The sequence below is a fragment of the Lissotriton helveticus genome, chromosome 8, assembly GCF_964261635.1.
Source record: "Lissotriton helveticus chromosome 8, aLisHel1.1, whole genome shotgun sequence".
Classification (NCBI taxonomy): domain Eukaryota; kingdom Metazoa; phylum Chordata; class Amphibia; order Caudata; family Salamandridae; genus Lissotriton; species Lissotriton helveticus.
The window spans coordinates 722,701,517-722,726,288 of NC_136069.1; the positions used below are offsets into that span (position 1 = coordinate 722,701,517).

The 24,772-nt window shown below is 42.2% G+C and overlaps 1 protein-coding gene across 2 annotated transcripts in view; it reads right to left on the reverse strand.

Moving 5' to 3' along the window:
* Positions 1-5,130: 5,130 nt before the first annotated feature.
* Positions 5,131-24,772, reverse strand: part of SLC15A1 (solute carrier family 15 member 1) — a 120,827-nt gene continuing 101,185 nt past the window's right edge. For both annotated transcript variants that reach the window (XM_078657518.1, XM_078657517.1), the window contains exons 18-22: positions 23,206-23,316; positions 22,655-22,751; positions 16,964-17,110; positions 7,616-7,723; positions 5,131-5,969 (exon numbers count right to left, since the gene is read on the reverse strand). In XM_078657518.1, the coding sequence (XP_078513644.1) occupies positions 5,769-5,969; positions 7,616-7,723; positions 16,964-17,110; positions 22,655-22,751; positions 23,206-23,316 (664 nt within the window). In that variant the 3' untranslated portion in view covers positions 5,131-5,768. The remainder of the gene's footprint in view (positions 5,970-7,615; positions 7,724-16,963; positions 17,111-22,654; positions 22,752-23,205; positions 23,317-24,772) is intronic.

Sequence of the window (24,772 nt, forward strand, 5' to 3'; positions counted from 1 at the left end):
TACCAACTCCTGAGAATTCTGATGTTGAAAGTGATACCACAGATGACTCTGATTCTGAAGCAGAAGACAGAACAGAAGGTGAAGTAATTCCAGATTCTGAAGATCGACAAGAAAGTCGACATCTGGAAACTGTGCCAGTGAATGGAAATCTGACAAGAAAAGACTTAGAAATAATTGAAATAGATTCTGAAGGTGAAGAGAATCTGCTAAAAGGAAAGATAACTGAGGATTCGGTTGTCTATGTTGAAGACAGAGAAGCTGAACCAAAAGAAGTTTCAGACCAGGAGAGTATCGAAAGGCAGAGAACAAGCTCTGAAGTAAGGAACAAAAATCCGAAATCTGGGAAGCTAGAGGTAATCGAGGAAGAGGAGGAGATCGAATTACCGAGTACCAGTGATGGAAGACAAAGTGAAGTTCCTGAAGGAGTGAAATTGCCGTATAGAGAAGTTCCTGAGTCAATTGAAATTTCAGACTACGAAACTGAGGAAAGTGACGTGGAAGGTGGAAGTGAAAGCAGAAAGAAAAGGACTTGGAAATCTGAATCGAATAATTCTGAACCAAAGAAAAAGTACGTGAGAAAAGCAGACTACTGGCCTGGTGGAAGATTGAGAGTCAGATTGATTAAAAAGCCAATAGAACAAGTTGAAGAAATAAGTAGTCAAAAGAGTCCTGGAAAAGAGGTTGGAGTTGGAAGGAAAATAGAAGTGATATCAAGAAAAGGGAAGAGAATAATTAGACCAAACCAGAAATACAAGTCTCCTGAGTGGACTTACTTAGTAATTCAACCTGTTATAGACATATATGATAGTAGTGAAGAAGAAAACGAAATCCAAGAAATTAGTGACAATGATTGAAGTACAAATTTATTAAATTGGCATAAGGCTGAAGAAATCCTGTTAGTTGACACAAGGTCGAAGAAAACTGTCTAATAGAAGAAAACTTATGTATGACATAAGGTCGAAGAAATCTTGTTTAGGGTTATAAAAGAAAAATATATTTTAAAAGGGGGGTGTATATAAATTTTAAAATTTATTTTTATTTTTATTTTAAGGCTAAAACTAACCTAAAAATGCCTTACATTAAGGAGAGCACTTCAAAATGCTCTGTTTTTAAAAGATGCTGTAAGATGACTCTGGTGTGTCTGCTCATTTTAGTTCTGCTCTGGTTGGTACTAGCTGTGATTATACCTTTAGAAATGAATAGAGAATTACACAAAGTTAACATAACAAGCAAAGCTCTGGTTAGCCAAACTAAACATAGTGCATCTGCAAAAGTAATTGATCATCAGCCTAACATTCATCAAGATAAATCAATAGGTGATTTTTCAAGCAATACTTTCACAAAGCTTTTGAGTGAATATGTAAAGGTAATGGATGCAAAGGATTGTTATGTGTGCGTTAAGTTGCCCGCTTCTGTTTCTGAGGGAGTAACATATAATATGCTTCCTCTCACTTATGCTGTTACATGTAGTGTATTAACTAGTTTATTTTATCAAACTGGTCGTTTAGAATATTACTATTCAAATTATGATGAGATTTTTGCTAATGTTAAAATTGATAATGCTTTAAATAAGCATAAGAAAGCTAAACAATTGAGAGAATATTTCCTTGTTACTAATGAACTCACTTATGAGTATGCTTACAAGAATAATCTAACATGTAAATTAAGTGCTGAAGGGAAGAAATTTCTGAATATGGTTGAGGAGAGAAGAGCAATTTATAAGAGAAATGAATTAGTCAAGCAGACTAAGTCATCATTCTGGCAAAAAGAGGATGAGAAACTAAATGGCAAAATGCTTGAAAATATTGCAATTCACATAGACAAACCTGTTAGTGGAAAGCTTTGCATTAGAAGAGATAACACACTTTTTGATAATTATTTTGTAGGTGCAAGCAACTGTGAAGATACTTATCAGATTATGGGAGGTTGGGGATTTAAAGGTGGAAAAGATCCTATCTTTCCTGGAATTTATTTTGTTTGTGGTGATAAAGCCTACTACAACCTTCCAGACCATTGGTATGGAACTTGTTATGTGGGAATTGTTTTTCCTAAAGTGTTTCATGTTGACAGAGATTCAGAAGGATTATTTAAAATTCATAATTATGTAAATAGAGCTAAAAGAGAAACTTTTACTGAAGTTCTGGGAGATATTTTCCAAGCTGTAATACCTTTTGTTGGTATAACCCTAAATGCAGGGAGAATCAGAAAATTGTCCACTATAGTTGATAGATTATCAACTGACACTGCTGATGGGTTTCAATTAGTGAATGTTGAAGTTATTGCAATTAGATCCATGGTAATTCAAGACCGTCTTGCTTTAGACATACTCCTAGCAAAGGAGGGAGGAGTCTGTGGCATTTTACATGTCCAACATTGCTGTACATATATACCGGATGAAAGTAAAAATATTGAAATGTATATTAAGAATATTACACAAATGCATTCTGAAATAATTCCTTTAGAAGAAGAAGATTTTACTGGGAAACTTTCAAATAGGTTTCAAGCAATTAAAAACTGGTTTCATAATATCGGAAGTTCAATTCTTGGCAAGATTCTGGCACCTTTGATTATAATTATATTCATTTTTATTTTGACTAAAGTAGGTTGTCTGTTGCATAAAAGAAAGAAGCATTTAAGAGAAAAGAAGAGAATTTATAAACTCAGAAAAGAAGAGGAAAGGGAGATTGAGTTGCAGGAGTTACATAGAGAGCGTCATGTTAATTGTAAAGATTATGCTGAAACAGACTTTTAGGTTTACTAATACAATGAATTTGAATCGATTTCTTATAAATTAAATTTACCAAAATTTTGAGTGCTGGTGTGGTGATTTGTTAATCACCAGATGAGGGAGTTGATGGAGCGAGATAGAAAACAAAATTTTGTTTAAACTCGCAAAGTCACATTTCCATAACATGAATAAAATTATTAATGATTTGTGATATGTCGTGCTAATACAACCTAGATTAAACTTTACACGTGGGGGAACTAACATGTGTGCTCATAAACGTGCATAAATGTTGCATCTTTTTGTTCGTGCAAAATAATAAAATAATTTATTGTTTTCGTTTTTGTCATTACTAACTGCTGCATATTTAAAATAAGCATGTGCTTGTTTTGCTTTTTCTCGTCTGTGTGATGTCATTTCTACTATTCTAGGTGCATATGGGTCTCATAGAAAAACGGAGACTGGTAAATATAAACGCTGCTTTATTTGTTTGCAATGGCTAGGTAACATTTTGATTAATCGGGTGGGCTAATTATTTAGTAAACCATGGGGTGGATACAGAATATACTTTATTTCTTACATTAATACTTTTCTTGTGTTTGTTTTATACTAGAAATCATAAGTTGCCTGCTTTTGAGGCCTAACTATTTGAGCCGCACAAAAAGAGCTAATCCATATTTCTGCAGAAAGTCACGAGACGCCCATTCTGAATTAAAACGTTTACTAAAGCTGCATTCACAAAGCAAAAACTGATGAGCTGACATCATTCTGTCGGACATGGCCAAGGTCGAAAGTGAACTTTTTGTCAGTCCTTAACTTGGCATCCGCGGAAGTTGCACCGTAAGACTATGGAAGCTGCGAGGATGACTTAAAACAAAGTTGCAATCGCAGGAAGCCTCTGGCTTCACATGGAAGAGACAATGGTCTTTGTAAGACATGATTTTGTGGAACTTTTTAAGAATCGGGTGACATGTCACTTGTCACTCTCAGCCAATGGGACGTCGAGTATTTCTGAAAACTTTCCTTTGCTAGTTTAGTTAGCGTAGAAAGGTATAAAAAGTCATGCCCTTAGGGTTGGGCTGGCTGCTGCTTTCTGACTTTCCGATGAGGGTGATGTGCTGCTGGACTTTGCGTGGAGCACGTAAGAATCCTCAAAGATCTTTACTTTAATTTCTGTCTATTTAGCTCAGTTAGGAAAATATGTTTTAGAAATGCTAAACTTTATATAATTCTTTGTAGTTAATTCAATTGCTTAAATTGTATTTTTCTTATTTCTTACCATCATGCTTGCTTTATTGCAAATAAATTTCATTTATAAGACTTACAACATATATACCATAATTTAGAAAATAAAATCTTACTTTTGACAAACAAGCTGGTCTTGGTTATTTAGAAGTATAGGTTACCTTTAGCTAGATCACGTCGCCTATAGTGGTCATTTAAATGATTGGGTTTTATTCTAATGACAATATTCTTTCTGCAAATGTATAAAATGTTTATAGTTTGTAAATAATGTGTATATAGATTTATTTGACCACCTGATTCAGTAGGCCCAAAAATATATCAGGTTCATAAATGGGTCCATGTATAGTTTAGAATTTTGTTTATAGGTTATGAAATTGGGTAGCGTAGTTTATGATATATTTTCTATAGCCCGCTGGATCACATGTCAAGTCTCTGGAACGTGGATGGTAGCTCTGGCATCTGTGCCTGTGGAAGCTGTCTGTCTGAGGGATAGCTCTGCTGTCTGTGGCCTAAAATTGAGAGAGTTGTGTAACATATCGCTTTCGCAGCGCTCACCACCCAATCCCCTTCTCATTCACCATATGTGAATGAGAATCTACTTTGGGTGGATAGGATAAAAAAATGAAAGGAGTTGGAGGGTAGACACAAAGAAAGATGCTATAAATGCCACGAAAAATTATACTATGGACCAATGCACATCTAGTTTGTTTTAACTGTCTGTAAAACACATCTTTGTCAATTCTTAAGGAACTTTGCTAAAATCTGTGTTGTTTTGTAAACACTTGCATCGAAGGTTCTCTCTGGAGGTGAATTCTGGTACCACCCCTCATCGCTAAACAGTCCTGTGGCCAACTTGTTTCAAAATGGCGCTTTAAAATGTACAATTTACCCCAATTTATTAAACACGTTTTTTGTGGAAGGACCTCTGTCGACGTCCCACTTGCTTAAGTGCCTTGCCCACTCAGTACAATTTAGGGGGGTGTTCACGCACTACCAAATCTTACCTTTGACCCCTCTCCATTGTTGTGTAGGCCATTTCCTGAAGTACCCTGCAATGTCCAATGCCATTGTGCAGTTGGGCTCTATTCATGTATAAACGCGACACTTTGACGTAAACAGCACCATCAGGACACAAACTCAAAACAAACCAACAAAAAGGCTTCAGGGAATATATTATTTATTTAGCGTTCTATTCTCCATCGCCCGTAACTTCATGGTCCCTTCTATCTCCTAGAGCATGTACCCTGCTCCATTTTCCGGAGTCCACTGAATAATCCATACTTAGTACTCAATAGTGCATGTGCGATTGTAGCTGTCAAATGACAGAGAAACTTATTGAATATAGTACATTTTGCATACATTTGGTAGATGTAAAATTTAACAGATATCCTTAAAAAACGAATTTCATAAGGTTGCTATGCCCATCAATAGACATGAACACAACACTAATCTGGCACTTCTTAAAGATAATATAAAAAAATACATTACAAAGGAAAAAACTTCCTAATTACATATTGTCAATGCACTTCAGGTTCAATACTGAGTAGTAAATTAAAATGTACACAAAGGTGAGTCATATTTCTCTGCTTGCAGACTGTACAAGATCATGGTTCTGAGGTGTTACAGCCATAATGTGGAAGGCGGCCAGCACAGAATTCCTTTCCAGTCCTTATGGCTTGATCCATACACGTGTATGGTGGCATTATCATTCAAGTGCTGTAGGCACGTCCAAATTGGCCATGATGATTTATAATATTTTTCAGGTGGCACTGTGATGTTTCCACCTGGAGATGAGTGCTTACATTTTGGTTTGTGAATAAGGTCCATCCCCATTTTCGTAGGGATTTCCTTCCAATTCTTTTTCTTTCTTCTTCCTGTCGGGGTCATCAAACTGCGCTTCGATCTCAGCGGGGTCCACGTAGGTGTAGAAATAGGCCATGATGGAGAAGATGATGCAGACGGCAAAGAGCAAAGCAGCAAAGAGCACATACTCTGCCCACTGCGAGGGACAGAAAGCAGAGTTAGTGGAAAACAGAAAGCCAGCAATAACAATCCACAGAATGCACAGAAATTGCATGTGGGCTACCGTCGCGAGGACCAAGGACCACTATTTATCAATCTGTCCAACATACTGAAATTTCTCAATTACAGCTAATTTTATGAATTGTTAAATCCGCAAGCCTCAATCCTTCTCCCTATTATTGGCTTGCAATGATCTTCAAAGTTTTTAATTCTACGCCCCATCATAAAAAAAAAAACATCAGGGCCCCATGGATGACAAACATATGTTCCCATAATTATTCTATAAAATGGGCAGCTTTGAACATATTTAACAATTCAAATATGCAGTTAGGAATAATTATCCCAGTTAAAAATTAAATCAAATAGGTAATTGCCGGGATACTAGTGGCCGCCTGCACTCCCTATAGATATAAAAGTATCCATAGCGTAATTCTTGATCAGAAATGGGGATAACGTTGTTAGGCGATATTTGGAGCCCCCAAACTCTGATACCTGTTCCTGTCCTGGACATGAGTAATCGAAGATGTTACCGATGGCCCTTCACAGAGTGGCTCTTTACTGTTTTCATTCACTAAAACCACACCACTGTTTGTAGCATGAAGTGTGTCTCTGTTCCTATAGGGCTTTATAAATGCACCCTGGGTAGAGCCTGGCACTCTCACCCCTAAGATCAATTCAGCCCCCTCTCCACCCCAAGGCAGCCCCACCCCCAGCTATGAAGAACCCTGCCTGAAAGCCACACACAGCTATTTACTTCTCCCCAACTGAGGAGGGCAGACATATTTGAAAAAAATAGTGAGTTAAGGAAAAGCAACACCATTTCATGTCAGTAACAAGCCTACTTATCTGACACTTATCTGAAGACTTTCTTTTGCAAGTAGATAGATCGTTTGTGTTATGTATTTTAATCTAATGTGGCATGGACTTCAATAATGTGTAGACCATGTAGCAACAACTACCCTGCTCCTGTCCTAATATACCCCTGGCACTGTCCTTACTGTTTGTGGTCTCAGTTTTTAAGAAGAAAGTGGACAGAGTTCAAAGAGGTCTCTTCACTCTATGTATTTCCACCAGAACCTAAGGAGGAAATCTGAGGTTGTCCAAGGGCTAGGGGAGGGGAGAATGGGTCAACTTTGTAATGTCATTTATGGGGTTAAAGAAAGATGTGTGATGTCATTTCTGCTGCCGCTGGCGTTTTGGTGAGATACTGCATCTGACTAGAGGAGGAGGTGGCAAGGCCACTGAAATGCTGCATGCAGTTTGTTTCCTAGTTAAGCTCCAATTGCTTTAGACCAGGCAGCAGCGTAGCTAGACCCTTGGCCACCCGTAGCGGTCTTTGTGTTTGCTGCCCCGAGGCGGCCACATGTATGAGCGGGGGAGGGGGTGCTGTGATTCCTGTGTTTTCTGCCCCGTGACAGCAGCAGGTAAAAGCGGGTGGAAGGCCCTCGCCCCCAAAACTCGTGCCACTCGGGGCAGACCGCCCCCTGCCCCACCTTGCTACGCCACTGAGACCAGACATTTATCCGTGTTAAAGATCTGTTTTCTTCTAAGGTGCTATATGGGCTCTGTTGGAAAATCAGTGGGAAGGTATGCTCCCGCAAAGCATTGCTGGTGTTCACTTACCTGCTCACTGAGACGCGAAGCTCCAGCCACGATCAAGACGATGACATTCCCAAAGGCCACGGTAAGCTGCCAGCCTCCCTGAAGCACAGCCTTCATGTTTGAAGGTGCCTGTAATCAGACCAAGGTTGACATATTGACAATAAAGCCACTGTTACAATGCACACTCCACACAGTAAATCATACAGAATAATAGGTATATTCTCATTAATATATGAGAGTTTAATCTTTAGTAATAGTGAATACCGGTTCACTCAAGCCGACACCGTACCAACCTAGCAGAAACATCAGGACATCTTACCCAACCGCCCGAAGATGGCTAGCATGGTAAGCATACGCGAATGAGGCTCTCTATGACCCCTATCTGTTTCAGTCTTTGCTCAAGCGAGGCAGCAAGTTAGTCGCATTCTATTTGGAGGACCCCTCTGGAACTCATGCACAACACCATATTGCTACCCACAAAGGCTACTCTATAATCCCATACCCTAATAAGCACGAAAACAAACAGAACAGTCTCTTAGTGGAAACCGGTATGTGTATAATATGGCAAAATTATCTCTTGTACATTTTTCGACTTCAATCCATGTTTAAACATAATTAATATGTATCTACTTTAGAAACCTGTTGCATTATTTTATTTATCTTGCACTTAATGATTAATTTTGCATTTATAATTGCTTTTATGAGTTCCGCAGTGCCACTATATTGATGCCATATTGTCAAATGTCAAGTAGCAATACCATCTCTGACATCATCAGGGTCAAAAAGTAATGTGATGACACTTCCTGTGATGTCATGAAAGTCTGACTGTTTAGATGATGTCACTTCCACTACCCCTGGCATTTTGATGAATCGATGGCATGACATCCATAACTGCTGTGATTTTTTAAAATGAGTTCTTATTTATTATCAAGAAACAACATTAGACTCAAGTCATACAGTAATATGTGAACAAAATGTTTTTGTTAGCATGACACGTTACAGTAGCCATCAGATTATGTCCAGCAGCCTGGCCAGTAAGGTAGAAGATGGTCTATCTTGACTATCATTTGTGCATTCCCGTAGTGCCCTTAAAACTTTGGAGCTCTATCTGACATGCTAGCGCTGTCACCTGTCAAGCCGCTGAGGGCCGAGTATCTGGCACCCTGCTCCAGCCCATACAGGGCACATGTGAGCTAATCGTTGGTAGACTGGTGGCTGTCCTGGTCAGACTCTTCCATGGTCTGTTCTCATAGGAGATACAACCTCCTTAAAGGCCTCCATATATCCCTAGGCCATTACATCTGTGGTTGTATCAGAGCATAGGTATCTATCATATTCTTACAAAGAGCCGTGAGTCTGATTTAGAATTCGGCGGACGGGTAACTGTCATAAAGGTGACGGATATCCTGTCCGCCATATTAAAAGTGTCATAGGATATTATGTACTTGTAATAACACATTTGTGACGGAGTAAGCTGTCTGCCAAACTCTAAATCAGGCTCCATGCCTATAAGCCAGGTATTTTCAGAGGGAACAGTGGTTCTACCGCAGTGCATGGGCACCCTTTGTTTGGCAAGCAGTAACGCCATGGCCGCAAAGCTTGTACTGTAGGGAAGGAGTGGTTTTACGTAATCCAATAATGTATTCAGCGATTCTGAGTGAACAGGGGTTCCAATCTCTTTTGCAAGTGTGCTGGTTAGTCCCTTCCAGAAGGCATGAATTAGTAGACAGCTCCATGCAAGATGCAGGAACTCAGCACAGTGGGCCCCACATCGGAGGCAACTACGTCCCCAGGCCCGGTCAATCTTATGTTACCTCTCAGGACTACCGTAGATTCTGTGTAGGTACTTAAAATGCAGAAGTGTATGCCTATAGTTCATGGATACCAGTTTTGTTTGTTTAAAGCAAAATGTCCACTTTGCATCTGATTACTCTGTGCTCAAACCTGACTCCCAGGCTCACGTTCCCAGCAGCTTCCCAATCCCCACAGTGTCTGAGACCATGCTGCACCTTCTGGAAACCCATCTGGTGGAGTCGATAGAAGTAATCAGTTGTGTCAGAGGTTCAAACCCCATGGGTTTTTCTGGAAAACTGGGTATTTATTCCCCTGCTGTTGCCCTCAGCCTATGGTATGTGTATATATCTAATGGGCAGGTGACATGCCCCCCCATGAAACTTCTTGAGGGAGAGAAACTTTCCCTCATGGTAAAAATGCCCCAGAGTAGTAATCCCAGCATTAGCTAATACCTGGACTGGCCTGGATTCCGTCATTAGGATTAGCTATAGGTATCGCTGGGGAGTACATATTAGTAAGTCCCAAACGGGCAGTCAGTGCCTTCCATGCTAATCAAGTCAAGGTCAAAGTGATCACTTCTCTAGGTGTTGGCCTGACTTTGGCAAGAGGGACCCAAGCGGTACTCCGTCTGTCTGTTCTCATTCTGGGACAAGATATGGTATTCGACTTCTGGGTGGTATCAATATTGGGTGTAATATGCGTGAGTCACCAGGTAATAACATTCTTCGTCGGGTATCTCAAAGCCCCATCTGTCGTATAGAAGCGTCAGTATAGCCCATCATACCCTGGACATCTTGTTTGCGTAAATGCGCTGAATCAGTAGAGTTTTGATATGGCTAAAATCGTTTATTTAGGGGAACTGGGATGTTGGTGAATAGATCTAAAAACCTGGGCAGAACCATCATTTTTATGATTGCTATCCAACCCGTTATGGATAGAGGCAATCATTGCCATATTTTCACCCGATGAGAGAGCCAGTGTACCGCAGGACCGTAATTCATGCGAATCATAATCTTAACATCTCAGTGTAGGTGTATACCTAAATATTTAACTGAGTCTTCTGGCCCTGAAATACGGAAATCTAGCACTTTTTGGTTGGTAGAGTCAGTGAGTGGGAACAACTCAGTTTTCATTCAATTTACAATTAATTGCTTAGAAGCCACCAAATCTGATCACTTCTGTGACCAGAGGGGCAAGATTAAGGGAGGGTTTTCTGACAAAAAGTAGGATATTGATTACATATAGTGACATGAGCAATTTTCCATTTTTGAAGGCCAGCCCCCACTCTGAGTGATGTTTTTGTAGATGCCTGGCCAGAGCTTTCATGGCAATAATAAAGAGTAAGGGTGACAGAGGGCAGCCCTGCCTTGTTCTCCTACCTTTGGAGAATGGATCCAATATATTCCCGTTCGCTGATATCCTGACTACAGGTTTTGCATATAGTTGTGAGATAGTTTTCAAAAACAATTTTCCTATACCGAATCTACGCAGTGTATTTATTTATTTATTTATGTATTAATGACATTTAATAAAGCGCGAACAATTGCCCGTGGGCGTCTCGGCGCTATTACTTCTGCTAACTTCTTCCCTACTGAGTTTCTGACCATTACTGGTTAAACAACCACGTTTTCAGTTTTTTACGAAAAGACAGGAGAGAGGGGCTGGTCCTGATGGACTGGGGTAAGGTGTTCCATAGTTTAGGAGCTGTAACCAAAAAACGCCGATCTCCCCAGGTGACAGACTTTGTACGTGGCACCACTAGTTCATTGAGAGTGGAGGAGCGAAGTAATCTTGAAGGGCAGTAAGGTGTCAATTGGTCTCTCGGGAACTGAGGAGCTTGTTTATGCAATGATTTATATACTATACATAATGTCTTAAATTTGACACGGTTTTTTATGGGGAGCCAATCGTAGCTTCTGATAGTATCAGCTACGGGTTTGTGTCTAGGAATTCCAGAAAGAAGTCTGGCCGCCGCATTCTGTACGGTCTGCATTTTCTTAATGACTCTAATCTGGGCATTGGCAAATAAGCCATTGCAGTAGTCTAACGAGGATAAGACTAGAGAGCTTACCAGAGTTTTGCCTACACTCTTTGGTAGAAAAGGGAGAATTTTTTTCACCAATCGTAATTTATGAAACGCTGTGGCGGCAGTCTGATTGGCATGAGCAACAAAGTTTAGGTCATTATCAAAAACAACTCCCAGGTTCCTAACTTTAGAAGCTGGTTTAGGCAAAGTACCAAAAGATGTTGGCCACCAGACGGAAGACCAACTTGGAGATAATTGTCCAAAGGTTACCACTTCCGTCTTTTCGGAATTAAGTTTTAAACAGTTTGCCGACATCCAATGTCCAATTGCTAACATGCCGGCTTTAAACCCCTCGGCTACTTTTTCTCCATCATTTTTTATGGCCAGAACCAACGTGTATCATCTGCGTATGAGGTAAGGTTCATCCCATGTGCTTTGATGATTTTAGCTAGGTCCGACACATAGATATTAAAAAGTGTCGGACTAAGGGATGAACCTTGTGGTACCCCACACGGAAGAGACAAGTTAGCCGACTGGAACGAACCTAGGGTCACCGCCTGAGATCGGTCATTCAAAAAAGAGGCCAGAAGGTTCTTAGCTGTCCCTTGGATACCCATTTTTTCGATACGGTCGACCAAAATCTGGTGGTCGACCGTGTCGCAGGCTGCAGAGAGATCCAGCAGCATCAATAGTGCTGAACCTCCTTGATCTCTGATGATTCTAATGTCATCAGCAGCCTTAATCAGGGCGGTCTCTGTGCCATGGAACTTGCGGAACCCGAATTGGGTCCCGTCCAGTTGGTGATGTTCCTCAATAAAAGCTGCTAACTGGGTATTCATTGCCTTTTCTACGACTTTTGCCAAAAATGGAAGATTGGCAATAGGCCGGTAGTTTTTCAACTCCGTTTTATCTAGGCATGGTTTCTTCAAAAGGGGCTTCAGTAGGTTTTTTTTAACATGCTTGGATAGATTCCTGAACTGAACATGGATTTGCAGATTTGCGTGATAACCGGTATCAAGGAATCCATAATTGGGGAAAGAGTTTTTAAAGGACATGGATCCAAGGCAGATCCAGATGTAATAGAGCTTACAATATCTCTGGTTTGAGCCTCTGCTAAACCACTAAACTGAGTGAATACACTGCTAGTGGCAGGAGGGTGTACAATGTGTATAATGTGATTGGCATTTGAGGAGAAGGCTAAATAAAGATCATTCACTTTTGTGAAGAAAAATAGTGCTAATGCATCACAGAAAAATTGGGAGGGGGGAGGGTTAAAGTCAGGGGCGTATCCTGCTAGCTGCTTGGTGATGTTATAGAGCTTCCTATTGGAGTTCTTTGCATTCTCTATCTGCTCGCTAAAATGCTTCCTTTTAGCACATGTGATCATAGATTTATACTGAGCTAACATTTCTTATAATGGTTTTTACTTTCTTCATCATAGTTTTTTCTCCAATGCCTCTCCCTATTTCTGCAAAGTTGTTTCTGCTTTCTTAGTTCCTCAGAAAACCAAGGAGCTGAAGGGACATTCCTATTTCTAGTTACTAGTTTAAGAGGGACGAGTGAGTTAGTGGCATGACCTAGCCAATCCTGATATTGCTTAGAAGCAATTTCAGGGTCATTTGACAGAATCAGTTTGGTACTGTCAAGTAGAAGTTTAAGGTTGGAATTGTTGATATCTTTCCAAGCCTTAAATGGTTTACGACTAGGAGATGTGTAACCATCAGATAAGGCCATTCCAGGGAATCAAAAGCCTGCTCTGTATCTAGAAAGACTGCTGCAGCTTGGAGGTCAGGGATATTCTGATGTAGCACTGCAAAAACTCTACGCAGATTAACTGGGGTGGACCTGTGCGGGAAAAAACCCAACCGCACCAGGGATACCAGCCCTTCCATAAGACGAGACAGATGATTTGCCAGAATCTTCACTAGGATTGTGTTATTAAGATTTATTAGCAAGAGAGGTATATATGATGTGCAGTTAGTGGGGTCCTTCCCCGGTTTCAGAAGGATGGCGACTATGGCTTTGGGCATTATGGGGGGAAGCCCACCAGTCTGTAGGGCCACAGTATAAATCTTCAGAGAAATTATTGGGCCAGTAAATGTTTGTAAGCGTTATAGAATTCTGAAGTTAATCCGTCTAGCATGGGAGCTTTGCCCTCTGCCATATCCCTATTGTGCGCCTCATTCTATTAATTGGTAATAGACTCATGCCTATGATACTTTTCTAGCCAGACTAATGCTACTTCATCAATGTATGAGTTTATATCAGTGTTTGTGATTGACTCATGAGGAGTATATAGCCTTAGGTAATATTCCATGAATGTACCCACTATGTTTTCAACGTTGAGCATTCAAATATCATGCTTCATGCACTGCATGCATGTTCTGATACTTTTGAGGCTGCCTACTTAGTTTGATATGATTATCCTCCTTTTATGAACCCTTAAAGTCTCCCATAGCATCGAGTGACAGGCCATTGAACCTACATTGAAATAGGAAAAGTCTGTTATCACATCCCGGATTTCATCTCTAAACACTGGATCCAGTGCGCAGTCTACCTGGAACCTTCAGCGAAACAAGGAGGGTCTGGCGTTTGAGATGGAGAGTGACAGTCTAACCAGCGACTGGTCAGAGAGTGTGCGGATGAGATATTCAGTGTTGCATATCCAGGGCACTAAGTCTCTAGATAATAACCAGTAGTCAATGCGCAAAGGGGTACCATGTGCAAAAGAGGAAAAGGAGTAGTCCCTCTCAGGGCCATCCCGAAACCTCCATCCATCAACCAGGAGTGCTGTATCCATGATGTCGAGCATCACCCCAACCGATCTAGCATTGCGTGAGCCTTTATTCTGAGATCTGTTGAGGTCCACATTCAACACCAGGTTAATGCTCCCCCCCATGAGAAGATTGGTGCCTGCTGTACGAATTATATTAAATACGCTATCAAAAATATTGGGTCATCTACACTGGGGGCATATATGTTAGACATGTTACCATTTTACCATAAACAGAGCAGCCTAGCGATCAGTGGGCGTGTGGGAGCACCCGTGGTGGTCTGGGCTCCAATGCCAATAGCCTATGGAAGGCCCCGGGTAGTAGCAAAGGGAGGACACCACAACACGATGGGGTGCCATGAACAACTGGATGATGATCTGGTAGCATGGAGACAGATACCTATGGACCTGCCTGGGAATGAGACTGAATCTGAGCATCATATTAAGGATGGTTGAAGAGAAGTTGATGTACATAATATACACACCGGGGCACCTGGTCATACAAGGTTACTATAACCATGATCGAGAGCAGTATTGATATGTTAAGATATAAGCATGATACAAAGTAGTATTCTGGCACTGCCACATGTTTCTAACAAATCAGAGTAAAAATCTCCATCTACAACTTTACTTGAGCTGTACGGTGGGTGGGGGGTTGGAGGAACTGTTTACACAAAGCTATTGATGACTTAGCCGGATACTTCTTGTACGATATCTCGTGATAATCTTGTGGCTGTAAAGTGTATTGTACTGAATAACTAATAAAAATGTATGGGACAAAAAAAGAACAGATGGGGTGCCATGTACATCACCTGGCTCAGCCAGCATGACAGTTTAGGATCCTCAGGCTCACCAACTGCCCCAGTTGCGGTCGGGCCTTCGAGGTTGCCTCTCGGAGTAAGCCGCCTTGTGTAGCGATGCCGTTCGGCCTGTCAGTGGGTCTTGAAGGGGGGAATCCATAGGCCACGGACACACCACAATCCCACCTACCTCCTCAGCCACAAGCAGGGGTCTCTGCTTACAGCATAAGCAGTAGCGGCTTGTGTCCAGGCTGAGTGGCAGGGCTGGGCGAGGATTAGGGGGGATGAATGACGATAACAAAAAACAAATTAAAAAATAACTTACCTGCTGCATCACTGCTATTTCTACTCCTCACCAGCATAGGCTCCCAGAATCCCCTGTGGTTAATCCTGACGTTGCTCTCATGCTGTATGAGAGCAGTGTCAGGATTGGCCTGAGCGCCCTCGAATTGCGCTCCCAGAGAGACTGGGAGCCTGTGCCTGCTGTCTCCAAATCGGCAACGCAGCTCGGGTTGGAGACAGCTTCAGTGTGCTTGTTGGTTTGGCCGTCCTGAGACAGCCGGCCAAAGCCAGATGCGCACTGACAACAGTGGCCACCACTCCCCCTCCGTAACTGCCCTCGTGATGGCCCCTCCACCAAGACTCACCCAGGAGTGAAAATAAAATGATAATAAATCTGGTTTATTACCATCATATGTTTAAATTTTTGCTGGTGGGGAGGCAACGCTCCTCCACAATAGGGGAGGATCCGCCGCTGTGCATACGGGCAAAGCTGAGCAGGCAAAGCTGCGGAGCTCCACTATTATGCGGATATCTTCTCGCAGGTCAGACCATGCTCCCAACTTTTGTCAGTTTTGCTTTGTGTGCGTATTTCCTTAGGGCTCAAAATACCCCTCAGATCTCAAGCAGACATTATCAAAAAGCAAGATGCTAAAATTCCAAACATTGTTGATTGTTAGCGATGCAGGACTGTACACTAGAACGTCCAGTAGCGGCTGGTGACTGCGTTGAGGGGCGGGGGTAGGGATGAGAGGGGGACTAAGATTACAACTAAGCCTGGGCGTAGTAGGCGTAGTGGGGCTACGCGAAGCTACGTGAAGTGGGCAAGAAACTACGTCCACCTACGCACTTCGTGTAGCCCCACTACGCGCCACCCGCCTCCCTCCCGCCCTCCCTAAATACTACCCGCCTCCCTCCCACCCTCCCTAAATACTTAAATAACACTTTTAAAAAGAATTAAAACCACTTACCTTGTCCGCTGCGTCTCCGGGGCTCCCTCTCGTAAGCGCGCCGCCATCATGGATACTAATGCGCATGCGTGGCCGCCCGCGCATGCGCATTTCTCATGAGAAATGCGCATGCGCGGGCGGCCGCGCATGCGCATTAGTGTCCAAGATGGCGACGCGCTTACGAGAGGGAGCCCCGGAGACGCAGCAGACAAGGTAAGTGGTTTTAATTCTTTTTAAAAGTGTTATTTAAGTATTTAGGGAGGGCGGGAGGGAGGCAGGTGGCAGGCAACTTCGCTACGCCCACGGAGTGGGCGTAGTGTTGCCTGCTACGCCTACTTCGCAAATGGCGAAGTAGGCAACATTACGCCCACTCCGTGGGCGTAGCGAAGTACTACGCCCAGGGTTAATTACAACAAAAAAACAAATACAATTAAAAAATAACTTACCTTTCCGTCCTGCCTCATCGCCCGCTCCTCATGAGCACAGACTCCCAGAATCCCCTGCAGCCAATCCTGATGCTGCTCTCATTCATGAGAGCAGCTTTCGGATTGGCCTGAGCACAGAGGATTTGGGCTCCCAGGAAGACTGGGAGCCTTTGACTGCTGTCTCCAACCCAGCAATGCAGCTGGGGTTAGGGTTGGAGAAAGCTTCAGTGCGCATGATGCTTTGGCCGGACACAACTTGTCAACGGGATTGAACAAAATGAAACATAACTTCCATATTGAAGATTGGCGACAGACCACTTACCTGGGAATATGAAAACTCCAATCCTGTGACAGAGTAGACAACTTCGCCAGCCGTGAGGAGGAAGTATTGGGGAATCATAAGGGCCATATGTACGGAGTTCGGTTGAATCTCCTCTGTGGAGTTCAGTTTCAGGCCAGATGGCGAACACTGTATAAAAAAGTAAAAGGGTTAACAGGGCGACTAGAAGTGCAGCTTTATCTAAAAGGAGGCCAATGAGATAATAGATTGCACCTTAATTAGCACTGTATTGCAAAGCACTTTATAAACACATGCTGCTGGGTGATTAGTACCCCAAGATTGTATAAGTATTTCAAGAGATATTGGACAAATTTGATGTATTCTACCTAATGTAACGGTATTGTTTACAAATGGCACTGTTTAGCACCTTTCCATGGTATGCTGTTTTTTTTGTACAAAGCATTTTATGATTGTTGGTGATGTCTATCAATTATGATCAATGTACTTTCCTTGTACTTTTATGATCTTAATGTTTAAGATCGAATAAAGTTATTATTGATTGATTGATTGATTGATTGAGTGCAGCACAAATGAAACATAAATTGTCAGATAAGAAACAAAAAGTGACAGTTTGGCACTTTCGTTGGTATGTAAAAAAGCTTTTGAAAGACATAAAGCAGTTCATCCATAGCCAATCAAAGTCAGCTTTGACCTCCTGAAAGCTGAAAAGCAAACATAAGTTTCAGGCAACATATGTAAACTTGAGGTTGTCATGGATTTTCACAGGCAGTTTTTTCACACGAGGGGGAAAAAGTATCCTGTTTTCCTGTCAACAGCCTAATCAATGCGTTGCTACCAAACGCAACTAAAGATACCTATTATTCGAGTACATGGTTACCCAATGAGTATATTGGTACTGTTATAGATGGTAGATGTATGGTGTTAACCCACTCAAAGGTATTCATTCTATCCACATTAGAAGGAGGGCAAGCTGAGTGGCCATTCAAACATGTGACCACAGAGTCAAACACAGAACCCTTCCCTGGATTCATCCACCAGACCCATCTAAGTTATGCTCTGGGCTTCCCTTGCGCACTGTCATAGACACTTTTCACTTGAAGGAACTCCAGAGGTCTGATTATCTATACTCCAGGAAAGGAAGTAATTTTTAAAAAGGGTGCTATTTAGCACCACTTTATGCTTTCCAAGAGAAGGCTGTTTTACTCAATCTTTCTTATAAGCCAATTATATTCTCCATGAGCAAAAAATCAATATTTACATGTTTGTGTAATCAAAATAGAAACATATTTTCTGCTGCTGCAAAATAGTACAGACTGCTGCAAAAGTGGGGCAAAATTTCCCATAAAGGTGATATGTAATACGCTGCTAAATAAGGCCACCTGGGCAAATTAACACCGAACAGGTAGCTTATATGACCTGCTCATGGAAAGTGCACATCAGCATGAGAGCTCTGTCAGTTGTTGTTCCCTCTTAGAAAAGACAACCTAAGTATTGCCAACTGTATTGATTCTTTGAGGAAAAAGTCCTTTGAGGCCCTCCATTTTAGGCCGTGGGCCAGCGGCGTAACACAGGCCCCCACAGCCCTTGCACTGCAGGGCCCAAGCTCTAGGGGGCCCCTGAGCACGGTAGACTGGCCCCTGAGAGCTCCTGGGTGACCCTGGAGGGGTGTCCCTAATTTACTTTGCAGGGGGGCCCCCTCAGGTTTTGTTACGCCACTGCAACAGACCAGCAAAGATGAAAGTCTACTGCTGTTCAGCATACCACAGTTACTCCACCCCACATGGCTTCTTATTCATTAGTGGGTGGAGTCATTATCATGCATCATCTAACTGGACTTTTCGAAATATGCACCCTCTTTTATGAATCTTTAGCCACATGGGTGCTCATGACGAGCTCAGCCCGTCATGAGGCACGGTGGCCGCGTGCTCATGACGAGCTGAGCATACCGGCCGCAATGCTCACACGCGGGGTTAATTCCCCCACTGTGCTGAGCGTTTCACAGAAACGGGTGTGGCCGTGACGAGCTGAGCTCGTCATGAGCACACTGCCACCGTGCTGCGTGACGAGCTGAGCTCGTCACGAGCACCGGGGCGCTTTTGCGCGCCCCCTCCCCCAGCACAACGTGGGAATTACCCCCGCTGCGAAGGGGTTAAATCGTTATTTTTGTAAGATCAGCTCGAACTTGCAGATGATTAGTAATGTTGCATATGTTTGTCCCCGGTGCAGCGGCGTAGCGTGGGTTGCCAACGTCCGGGGCAAAACTTTAAATGAAAGTATTGCGTCCCCTAACCTGTGGGCCGTTAGCTCAGGGAGTACTAACGGTCCAAGGGTTAGGGGGTGCAATACTTTCTTTTAAATTTTGTGGCCCCTAAGAATTTTGCGCCTGGGGCAACCGTCCCTGTGGATCCACCCTTATGCTACACCACTGCCCCGGTGGGCTTTTAGAGCCTACCATTAGGCCTATGCGAAGGCTTTTTTAGGCACATATAAGTGGCACTACTGCAGTACTCTTTTACATACTCTTTCATGTCTTTGTGAATTGGTCCCAAACACGTAAAAGGGGAATAGAATGGGAATATTTAAAGAATATTAATTTACAATTAGTACTGCTAGAAAGGATATTTCCTCTCTGCACTCTGAGTAATAGGACTTGGACGTTTTGGGAGGACGTTTCAGGAGAGATTCACAAAGATATGATTACTATTTTATATAGCACTACTTCCCATACTCATAAATGCTTTTGTGAACCCCCCCAAAGCCTCGGTGCGGTATCCAACTTGAATTTCTTAGATATTTATGGGAGCATTCTCCACTGCATTTTTGTTGTTCAATAACAAAGGGTTGCTTTATGAAAATAAAGGCGTAGGAGTACGAATTGTTAATCTACTATGGTTTACGTAAATTATGGCCTTAGTTCATTTGTCCTATTGAATAATTTTTATAGGTTTCGTGCCTGTGCTGGCTAATGATGCTCATTGTACATAGACCTTTTAAATGTTAAATGAGATACTCATGTAGGCAAAATCTTCTCCAGAATATGTTAAGGTCACTATTAGCAACAGGGACCCTGTTTTCTAATATAGTAGACTAATATTGTTTTTGTATCCACTGTAGTTTATTTATATTTTAATATTCACTGTTCTTTCATTATTTCCAGTACTGGAGTAATAGTATACACATTTAGCAGTAGTATATTCAATCACAAAGCACCGATAACAGATGCTACTATTAAAATGTTCAACCTCAGAAGGGTGAACGGCTAAATCAGTCTTGCAGAAGTATGACCCTGTCACCTGTAGGTGGCACATAGGCTTCTACTAGTATAAAATACTTTGGGGTAGATGTATCAAGCCTTTTGCGATTCGCAGAGGCCGGAATTCTGCGAATTTCGGCCTTTGCGAATCGCAAAAGGCTTTTTTGCATTTTTTATAATGTATCAAAAAATCACAAAATAAGGAATCGCAAAAATTTGCGATTCCTTATTTTGCTTAAGCATTTAAGGAATCACAAATTTTGCGATTCCTTAAATGCGATGTGTGTAGGTATTAGAAATTGCGAATTTGGGTTAAGAAATCGGAAATTACCACCAACTTGCAGTTGGTGGTAATTTGCGATTTCTTTTAAAAATGCCCTATTTGGCATTTGTGAAGGTGGCATGTGACGCACATACATGCCCATAGGGCATGTATGTGCGCCATATGCACACACATGTAAATTTCAGGGGTGCAGCAGGGTGTTTTTGAGACACCCCTGCACCCTTGAAATTATTCTCAATTTGCGATTAGCAAATTGCAAATCGCAAATTGAGAATTATTTCACAATCATTCCTATGGGCCTCCTGGCCCATAGGAAGACATGGGAAATTATTCCTTAATTGTGAATTCGCAAATTGAGAATTCGCAAATAAGGAAGACTAAGAAATCGCTAAAAAATAGCGATTTTCTACATACATTCCATTTTGCGATTTCTAAATAGCGATTCCTTAAAAATCGCTATTTAGAAATCGCAAAATGGAATCTTGATACATCTACCCCTATATTTACTGAGTATGATAATTTTCCCATGATTATGATTTCCAACATTCTGTGACACCAACCATATTTACACTGGAATTCATGATCAATAATCTCTTGTATATTAATGGACATAATTGTATCAGAGGTATTTTCTGTTCATGGAGGCATATACAGGCTCTTGCTGAGACACTTTCTGAACTAATTTGATGCATTTACCACGGATGGTATTTTGATTTCAATTATGTTCTCTTAAAAAGACCATCCGATGAATGATGTCACAGTATATCTGACAACCCAAGCAGAAATAGTTGAAGAAAGGAACATTCTGGAATGATAATTGTCGGTCCATGTTAATGATGCAGGCTTGAGTACAGAGAACTGTTCATTCTAGCCACTGGATGGCCACTTTAAAGTGAAGGTTGAGTTTACGATTTGCTCAAACATTGGAATGGTTTCAGTGGTTAATTTGTAAAAAAAAAAATATATATATATATAAGTGACAGGGCTCTTGCCAGGAGGTTGCTTGCACCAGCCCATTTGACCTGTTAGTGCCACCTAAAACAGAACCAACTAAGAAAGTGTGTGTGTGTGTGGTGAGGGGGGGGGGGCAGGATGTGTCTCAGGGTGGGCTTAACATCCTGTGCTCCTGGGCAAAGCATTCAATTCCTCTCAAGTGGTGCTCATGAAAAGTGCCTGTGTAGACGATTGATGCCGGTTCGGTGGTACCGGAAACCCTCCTTTCAAATTAAGCACTGGGGGCATATTATCAAGGACCGGTGTTAAAATTTTTGCCGTTTTATCGGCAGGAAACTGTCGATAAAACGGCGATAATGGGCTTGATAGTACGCCCTTGTTAATTCCCATAGAAGCCCATGTTGTGGTGTTAACATGGGCTTCTTTGGGAATTAACAAGGGCGCATTATCAAGCCCATTATCGCCGTTTTATTGGCAGTTTCCTGCCGATAAAACGGCGATACTTTTAACACAGGTCCTTGATAATATGCCCCTGAATCTTTTCCATCAATATTAAGCCACTCCATTAGTTGCATGCATAGGCACCCCTCTTTTAAAGTTGTGTTTGTTATGCACCTGAGGGCTTACGAGCTAACAGCTATGTCTTGGATCTGAAGGCTGAGGGTTCAAGTACCTGACGGTTGGGTGCTGTTTGCTCACTCAAAGGTCTCTCCATCCTTGAAGAGCTAAAATAACATCATGCTTCACAGGCCACAACTCTAAAACAATTTTCTTTGTAAAGATTAGGGGCCTCATTTATGAGGCCTTGCGTCACTTTTACGCCGCCGATCCGTCACTTTTTGCGACACACTCCAGCAATGCGTCACTTTTGCGCCATACAGATACGTCAGAAATACTGACGTATCTGTAACTCCTTGCGACATGATGCGTCATACTGTAAATATGACGCATCATTGGTGTCGCAAGGAGGGCGCAGTGAAAAGTGACGCATCGCTGTTCATGCAGCGATGCGTCACTTTTCATAAATGAGGCCCCGGGAGTTTCTCACCACACTTTTTCATCCCACTGAAAGTCCTGCATCTGACCTTGTTCTCTGATACGTTCTCGCAAAGTAATATGGGTAGAGGCCTCAGAGAAGAGAACTCATACTTACATCAGTGTTGAACCTTATTTACAGAGATGTGCATCAGACCTCACTACATCTTTATGCAGCTCAACTTACCTGATCTATCACGAAGGTATATGCACTCCCGAAGCCAAAATTAATTGTCTGTTGACTGCATTCAGTTCCAGCCGGAAGGGAAACTGTAATTTTTTTTCTGGAGGAAAGGAAATATAATTCAGGAGCATTGTCAAAGCCAGTTGGTAAGGTTTGGATTTTGAGTCCAGACTCAAAATATTAAAGCAAAAGCCTGCTGCTGTTAAAAAAAAGCACAAACACGATTGGTTCTATGCGATAAAGAATTTTATGTGCTGTGACCCAGTGTACTTTTCAGGTGTAAAATAGTCCCTAATACATTACTATGCAAGCATTCTATTGGAGGAAGAATGATACACCAAACAACCAATAGCATAAAGTGAGAGAGGTTGGGGGCACTGGGCGGAGACAAAGCATTTTCTATTTATCTTCTAGGAACTGATAACAATAGTTCTTGCAAACAATTGCCTTATTAAGTCACACCTAAAAAAAATGCAGTCAGTCTACAACTTAACAGTTAAGGATAACATCCCAATAGTTTTCTGAGTACCTGGAAAGGAGCCAACATTACTTACGTCCCTGACTTGACCATTGTGTAGTTGGAGACGTCCATGTAGTCTACCGTCTGCAGCCATTGGCCGTCTACTGAAATATTGGCAGCTGTGTTCACTATGTTGTTCACAAATCTATAATGATAAGAGTGAGTATTTCAAGACCAATAATCACGAGTCACTGCATATCTCAGTATTCAATGAAGACACTTCTCATGCTGCAGGTGCTTTGAGGTTCTTATGTTTTCAGTTAGGTGCAAATCTTCCAAGAGATGCAGAGGATATAATTTGCCTGATAATAGAGGTAATTGCTGCTTAATCTGCAAAATCTGCTAGTGGTTCCCGCCCCATGCAAATGAACCCAATGCCGGGCAATGGCAGGGGGGCGACACCTCAAACACGACTGAGCCGCGAAATCAGCAACCAGTAAAAGAAGCCGAGTCCGCTAGAGCAGGACTCGGCACACACAGCAGCCGAAATTGCAAAGGAAAGACGCCGAGTCGGCTAGAGCAGGACTAGGCACACACAGCAGCTGAAACAATCAAAGGAAATACGCCAAGTCCGCTAGAGCAGGACTCGGCACACACAGCAGCTGAAAACAAAAGGATTGACGTCGGACTCGGAGGCAAATGTGGCACAAACATGCATGACATGTGAAAACAAAAGTGCCAACCGGGCGGGGGGTACAACAATGAAACTGAACCCCCCCCCCGCTCAGAACAGGGCACAAGAGTCCGCTAAAGCAGGACCGCCGCCCATCAACTTACCTGACAACAGGAACATGAACAGCACTTGGAGCAGTGCAGAAACAAAAAAACAGGTCTTGTTGGGACTTTTGTGTCCTTTCATATGATTGGTGGATGCCACTGGGGGCCATATTGGAGGGAGAGGGAGACTAGTACGTAGCTTTTTACTTGGAGTTTCTGTGGGAGCAGAATGCTCACTGTTAATTACTGTGGCGAGGAAGACTAGGACTCGGAGTAATGAAGATTACTGGTAAGTAACTGGTCCATTCATAGGTGCACACACATACAACTAGCATACAAACCAGCATTCATTGGTGCACACACATAAAACTAGTATACAGCCCAGCATTGATAGGTGAACACACATATAACTAGCATACAACCCAGCATTCATTGGTGCACACACATAAAACTAGTCTGCAGCACAGCATTCATAGGTGAACACACACATAAATCTAGCATACAGCCCAGCATTCATAGCTGAACATACATACAACAAGTATACAGCCCAGCATTCATAGGTGAACACACAGAAAACTAGTATACAGCCCAGCATTCATAGGTGAACACACATGAAACTAGTCTACAGCCCAACATTCATAGGTTCACACACATACAACTAGCATACAGCCCAGAATTCATTGGTGCACACACATAAAACTAGTATACAGCCCAGCATTCATAGGTGAACACACATGAAACTAGTCTACAGCCCAACATTCATAGGTTCACACACATACAACTAGCATACAGCCCAGAATTCATTGGTGCACACACATAAAACTAGTATACAGCCCACCATTCATAGGTGCACACACATACAACTAGCATGCAGCCCAGCATTC